Source organism: Bubalus bubalis, chromosome 6 (assembly GCF_019923935.1).
Source record: "Bubalus bubalis isolate 160015118507 breed Murrah chromosome 6, NDDB_SH_1, whole genome shotgun sequence".
Classification (NCBI taxonomy): Eukaryota; Metazoa; Chordata; class Mammalia; order Artiodactyla; family Bovidae; genus Bubalus; species Bubalus bubalis.
Window position 1 is genome coordinate 107,548,622 of NC_059162.1, and position 7,149 is coordinate 107,555,770.

Consider the following 7,149-nt stretch of genomic DNA (forward strand, 5'->3'; position numbering starts at 1 on the left):
CCACTCCCCACGTGGCGGCCGCGCCCCCGGGGCGTGAGTGTGTACGCGGACTGTAGGGGGGCTGTGAATGAAGCCCCAGCGGCCAATCAGCATGGCCGGCGCGCGGGACCCCGGGAGTGAGGCCCAATGGCGAGCTCTGGGCGGCCCGGCCGTGAGGCAGGCGGGCGCGGGGGGCGGGGGCCGGGGCCGCGGGGGGGCGGGAGGCGGCTCCGCGGGCAGCCAATGGGCGGCGGGTGGGGTGGGGCTCCGGAGCGCCGAGCGGGTCCCGGCTTTAAGCCGGCGGAGCGCGGCGGCGGGGCCCGCAGACGGAGAGGAGCGGCGGCGCGGCGCGGCGCGGGGCGCGGGGCGGCATGGCCACCACCGCGCAGTACTTGCCGCGGGGCCCCGGCGGCGGAGCCGGGGGCACAGGACCACTTATGCACCCGGATGCCGCGGCAGCAGCGGCAGCGGCTGCGGCCGCCGAGCGGTTGCACGCGGGGGCCGCGTACCGCGAAGTGCAGAAGCTGATGCACCACGAGTGGCTGGGCGCGGGCGCGGGCCACCCAGTGGGCCTAGCGCACCCCCAGTGGTTACCCACGGGAGGAGGCGGCGGCGGCGACTGGGCCGGCGGCCCGCACCTGGAACACGGCAAGGCGGGAGGCGGCGGCACCGGCCGAGCCGACGACGGTGGCGGAGGCGGCGGTTTCCACGCGCGCCTGGTGCACCAGGGGGCGGCCCACGCGGGCGCGGCATGGGCGCAGGGCGGCACGGCACATCACTTGGGCCCCGCCATGTCTCCGTCGCCAGGGGCCGGCGGGGGCCACCAGCCCCAACCGCTGGGGCTGTACGCGCAGGCGGCCTACCCCGGGGGCGGCGGCGGCGGCCTGGCCGGGATGCTAGCGGCGGGCGGTGGCGGTGCGGGGCCGGGCCTGCACCACGCGCTGCACGAGGACGGCCACGAGGCGCAGCTGGAGCCGTCGCCTCCGCCGCACCTGGGCGCCCACGGACACGCACACGGACATGCACACGCTGGCGGCCTGCACGCGGCGGCGGCGCACCTGCACCCGGGGGCGGGCGGCGGTGGCTCGTCGGTGGGCGAGCACTCGGACGAGGACGCGCCCAGCTCGGACGACCTGGAGCAGTTCGCCAAGCAGTTCAAGCAGCGGCGCATCAAGCTGGGCTTCACGCAGGCCGACGTGGGGCTGGCGCTGGGCACACTGTACGGTAACGTGTTCTCGCAGACCACCATCTGCCGCTTCGAGGCCCTGCAGCTGAGCTTCAAGAACATGTGCAAGCTCAAGCCGCTGCTCAACAAGTGGCTGGAGGAGACCGACTCGTCCAGCGGCAGCCCCACCAACCTGGACAAGATCGCGGCGCAGGGCCGCAAGCGCAAGAAGCGCACGTCCATCGAGGTGGGGGTCAAAGGCGCGCTCGAGAGCCATTTTCTCAAGTGCCCCAAGCCCTCGGCGCACGAGATCACAGGCTTGGCCGACAGCCTGCAGCTGGAGAAGGAGGTGGTGCGGGTCTGGTTCTGCAACCGGCGGCAGAAGGAGAAGCGCATGACCCCGGCTGCCGGCGCCGGCCACCCGCCCATGGACGACGTTTACGCCCCCGGCGAGCTGGGGCCCGGCGGGGGCAGCGCGTCGCCGCCCTCGGCGCCTCCGCCGCCCCCGCCGGCAGCTCTGCACCACCACCACCACCACACACTGCCGGGCTCCGTGCAGTGACCCCGCGGGCCGGGCCCCCCGCCGGTGCGCGGCGAGGCGCCGCGCGGCCTGAACTCTTTTTTGTTCGGTTGCTTTGGATTTTACAAAAAGCCCACAAACTTTCGAATAAAACCAAACACCCGGACCACCCTCTCCTGCGAGCGGCGAAGACGGCCGACAGGCTGCGTCGCCCGAGCCCCGAGAGAGAGGAGCGAAGATCCGGAACGCGCCAACTCACCCTGGGCATCCTGCCCGCCGCCTGCTCCCTGCCCCCAACCCCTCGACGACCCCCGCCCCTGCCCCCTCGGGCTGTTCGGGGCCGGATCCCGGCAGCGGCCTCCCCACAGCGACAGGTAACGCGGTACGGGGTTAGGGATTCCCCGGGAGAGAGGACGAAGAGAGGCACTCCCCATCCCTCTTCCCCGCGCGGATCCCCGAGCCTGCGGGTCGCGGGTGGGGAACTGTCACCTTATTCGCTCCACGCCTCTTCTCTCCCATAAGGATGCGCCCCATCCCCTTTACCCTTCCTCCGGGTTTGGTTTTTTACAGTTTTTATTTATTCATGGAGCCTCTCGGCTCCTGGGGTCCTTCTAACTCCGCCCGCGCCCTTAATTTAAATCGCTGTATACTGTATTTATCGGGGCCCCGGAGGGGAGGCCGCGAGAGCCGCGTCTGTGTATAAAAGCAGGAAATAGCCAAAGCTTTAATCTAGCCTAATTTATTTTTCCCCTTACCTTCCCTATCTTACCCCTCAAAAAAAAAAAAAAAAAAAAAAAAAAAAAGGGCAAAACAAACAAACAAAAAAAAGTAACAAAAAAAAAAATTCGAGTGTTCATTTTTCGTTTCGTTTTACCCGAGCTTCTGCTCGGTTCCCGGCCACGCTGGAGGAATCTGCGCTCCCACGCACACGCGGATGGGAAGGGGCTTCTGCCCTGCCGTTGACCGACCAGCAAGTAGCAGGGCCCCGGCTCCCCGCGGGGCCCTGCCCTCCTGGCCACAAACAAACGAAACTTGGAAAAGTTGGAGATATTTTTTAACCAGCTGTAGAAATAAGCCGTTCCCTGAGAACCTTCTGCCTGAATCCGCTCCCTTTTCCAGCCCCCTAGGATGCGGGATGCTGGGGGAGGCCTGGAGAGAAATTCCCCAAGTTTGGGATGAGGTGGGAACCATGTAAATATGTGAGATATGTACACACTGGCGGGGAGAAAGAAACATTTTGTGCTTGGTTTTTATTTTTGGTTTTCCGGGTTGCCCTCCCTCCCTATCCTAAAGGATTTTGTACACTCACTAATCCGAAAAAGATATTTTAATATGATTTCCAGATTTCTGATCCATCTCTATTTATTTTCTGGATGTGTTTGGAGCTTCCCCCTTCTCCATTTCTTGTTCTGTTACCTTTTGAATTTAAATTTTGTTATTTTATTTTTATTATTTTTTGAAACAATGTTTTGGTGCATTCTCTTTGTATCCTTATTGCAAAAAAAAAGTAATAATAATGTAGACTGGGAAGTTCCCTTTATATTTATGTTATAGTAAATATTTTATTACTCACATAAACATGTACCCCAGGGCTGTGTCCTGTCCTCCTTACTACTAGGGCCGTGTTGGTTCATGGGTGATGTGATGGGATACCCTGGCTTGCCTCCCCCAAAGTCTGACATCACTATCTTGGAGGAAGGTGACCACACAGACCTTCTTCTAGGCCAGTATCAGGGCAGCTTGTTACTTGGGCACCAGTTGGGCCCTTGCCTCAGATGAGTGAAGTTAGGGAAGATGAAGCCGCCTCATATCCCCCTCCCATAAACAGACTGTCCTGGGATCTGACCAGGGCATAAGACACTGCAGACACCGCACCGAATTCGGATCAACCATTCCTCAGGCACAGCTCAACTGCTCTTCTGAGCCAAGGAAGAAGCCTGCCTCTCTCTACCTGGCCCACCAGCCAGGTATCTCTGTATTTACATTCCCCCCAACACACACACCCACCCCTGACTTTGGCTTCACTTTGCACTTCCTGGGTGGAGCCCAGGCCAACTTCATCATTCCAGGTCTTGGGGCAGGTGGAAGCGAGTCAGGTCCCACCAGATCGCCCCAGCTGGCGTTCCACCTGCAAACAAATGGTACCTGAACCTGCCTGGATCCACTAAGAGCCCTAGCAGCTCAGACGGGGTCCTGCAGGAGTTAAATGGCCTGGGGAGGGACTCCCACGTGTTTGAGCAAAGCCAGTACTCCTTCTCTACAGGCAAACGACCTGCCCCAACTTCTCTTGGGGAGGAGCAAGGGCAAGAACATCTGTGCCACCGGAAAGCCCTGGCATCTCCTCTCCAGGGCTGGGTCACCAAGGGAACCCCCCACTCCTCAGGGAGTGGTTGCCTCTGCCTATGGAAGACTCCAGGGCCGTGCACTCATGACCTGGGGAGAGAAGCAGCCATGCTCAGACATCTTCGTCGAGCCTTCAGCACAGCGTCCCCCGCTTCCCCAGAGTCAGGATGGTGAAGGCAGCTCTGGGTTCCAGAGCCAAAGCCCCTGACTATCTGTGTCCCAGCGAAGATCCTTTCTCCTTTAAAACAACTCCTCTTAAAAATACTAATAAAAACAGCTCTTCCTGTTTCCTCCGTAGATGCGGTTCTTTTCCCATCTTAGGAGAAACCACGTGAGGTTTATCTTACTCTTCGTGGAAACAAAGCTTGAAGGCACAATTGCTTGCCGGGCGAGAAAGTTGTGTCCCTAGCGAGGGTATGTGTATGACTCCCTCCTGCCGGGGAAGCTGTCGAAGCCAAGGTCTGTGAGAGACCTTGGCTCCAGCCGACAGAATCTTGGGTGCCCAGAGAGGGGTTCCCAGGCCCCCAAGTTGGCTGTCTCTGGCAGGCTTGGGCCTCGGGATGACTTTTTCGATGCTGCAGATTCCTGGAGACACCCAGAGCTCTGCCCCACTCAGTCTCGGGAGAGAGTTGTCCCTCCAAGTACAGAGGCCATCATGGTTTTCACAGGCTCAGCCTCTCACAGCTTGTTTATTTTTCCCCTTACACCTTCGGTCCAGCCTAGTAAGCAATTAGCCCTGCAGTTGGCACCCGTGTCCCAGCCATCCCATTTCCCAAATCGGCAGGCCAGGCAGCCTCCCCAGGCTTTTTACAAGGGAGGTTAGAACCTTTACCTGCCGGTTGGGTGGCAGCACTACCAGAAGCCGCTGGCCACCCCAGCTCGGCCTCATCCCCAACTTTGAAGGAATCGCACGCTCCCTCCCTGTTCCTTCCTTCCTGGATTCGGCCCAGCCTCAAGGCCCTGAAATGGAAGCCAATGTAGCTCAGAGCTCCCTGCAGCCTGAGCCGCAGCAGGTTTGGAGGTTGGAAAGGGCGGCCGGGAAGATGGGGGCCCTTCCCTGGCCTCTGCCTGCAGCTGACACCAATTGATTGATTGATTTCCTAATTGTCTGCTTAATCCGGTCCAAGGGGTGGATTTATTATTTAAGCAAGTCAACTCCAAAACATCCAAACAATGCAGTCCCCCAAGATCCAACAGCAGCTGAGGAGTAGAACAAAAAGAGGGAAAAAAGTGGGAAAGGGGGCGGAAGAAAATCTTCCATTTGTCTGCAATTTTGCTTAATGAGACACCAGCCTGGGACAGCTACCTGCTGACCCACCCCTTGGTCACAGAAGGCCCTAGGGGGCCTTCCCCTAGTCTCCAGCCTGGGTTGATAGTAGGAAACACAACACATCTGACATTATAAGAAGGAAACCATAGGACCTACGGGGCAATATTTTTCCCTGGAGTCTTACTCCCCAGGTAGAATAGAGTTTAGAAATGGCAGGCAGCTGTGAGCTTGACCTCGGTTTTTCCAGCCCATATATATGGGGGTCTACCTGATCACTCCTGAGAGCTCCAAACTTCCTTTTGTTCAAGAGAGCCAGATGTCCCTAGCATTGACCTCCCACGAAGCCCAAGCTTTCCCCAGTGGATTTGGGATTTTCTCATCCCATCTCCCTCCTCTTCTCACTGGAACAAAATTCTTTTCATAGATCAGACAACCACTGATTCTGGTAGTTAAGAGTGCCTCCCTCTCCCCTCAGGAACCTAATGGGTGTTGGTGTGTGAAGGTGGACGTGTGATCCTGTGCCTGTAAATCCATAGCTGCTCCCAGAGATAGGAGGTGGGAAAGGAAGTCCATGCTACACTGCCGCTGCTTTGAGCTGGGAGAATATTTGCAGGGTGGGAGTTGGCTAACGTGCAAAGAAGAAAGGTGGCTATTGTGGTTGCCTGGGATCATCAAGGCAGATTCGGAAGGTGCCCGCCCCTGAATTTCAAGGATGCCTGTATCCCCCACTACCACTTGCCCCAGGAGTTTGCACTGGTTTCTATGTCGCATAGCTTAGAACCTGTGCCATCATCTTTTGACCCCAGGACTCCACTAGGGGTCCACAGGACTAGCTGACCCCCAGCTGCAACTGCCCGCTGAGGGCTCTTTAGAATCAGTTCTCCTCCAAAGAGGCTCTGGGCCAACATGGGGGAGGGTCAAGCCTCCCGTGACATCTCCAGGCCCAGGCTTTTGCCAGCAGGGCTTGAGCTCCAGAAAGGAGACCCACCTGAGCAGGGAGAGGAGAAAGAGGAAGTTAATTACCTGGCCGGAGGCTCCCCCTAAGCTTAGCAAAGGGGATTCATCCGGGTTTTCTGGCTTAGTGACCAGAGGAGCCATTGATCGTGTCCCTGCAGAGCGTATGGGAAGGCCCTGGAGTTAGTATTTGCCCTCCTTCAAGGCTCCCCTTGCCACTTGGGAGGCCTCCGTGTGGGAGGACTGCCCTCTATTGGTCCCTGAGCTGGGACGTGGCAGCATCACCAGGGCCACCTCACGGCTGAGCATACCCCAAAATCAGCATTAAGTTGGCTACACGCTGAGGGGTGCCAGGTGGAGCAGAGGCAACCTTAGCCTTCAAAGGAAGTGATCTGGCTTTACACACACACAGACTTGCCCGTGACCCTTCCTTCTCCATCTACCACCCAGCCTGTGCCCCAGCCATCCTCAGAAATTCTCCATCATGGCTGCCTCCTCTGCTTCTGCCCCACTCACACCCATCACCACCACTCCTCCTCTCAACCAGCTAAAACCCCAATGCACACTCTGCTAGCTCGCTCACTCACGCACATGCTGACACTCGCAGGCACACCCTACCACCGTCTGGCTGTCCGATGCCAGCTTCAAGGCCGTTAGCACCAAGCTCTCCAGAGTCGCTGGGTACCTGCGCCTGTGCTTATTTGATTTAACACATTCAGCCTCCTTTCCATCCCTTGGCAGGGTCCCCTCCTCTCAGGATTTTCAAACACTCACCCCACAAGCTGCTTTCCAGACACATCCTTGCCCATCATTGTTCCCAACTCCTCCCAGATCTCGCCTGCTCCCTTCAGATAATTAAAGTTAGGCTGTGTGTTTGTATGTATGTGTGATCTTATTTTTTAAACACACACCCCCACA

The 7,149-nt window shown here is 58.5% G+C and overlaps 1 protein-coding gene across 1 annotated transcript; it reads left to right on the plus strand.

The window, feature by feature from the left end:
- The first annotated feature begins 302 nt into the window (after window positions 1-302).
- Window positions 303-3,253, plus strand: POU3F1 (POU class 3 homeobox 1). Its single transcript, XM_025289045.3, has one exon. It carries the CDS (start codon window positions 351-353, stop codon window positions 1,704-1,706), a length of 1,356 nt encoding a protein of 451 aa, XP_025144830.1. The 5' UTR covers window positions 303-350; the 3' UTR covers window positions 1,707-3,253.
- The last annotated feature ends 3,896 nt before the right edge of the window (window positions 3,254-7,149 follow it).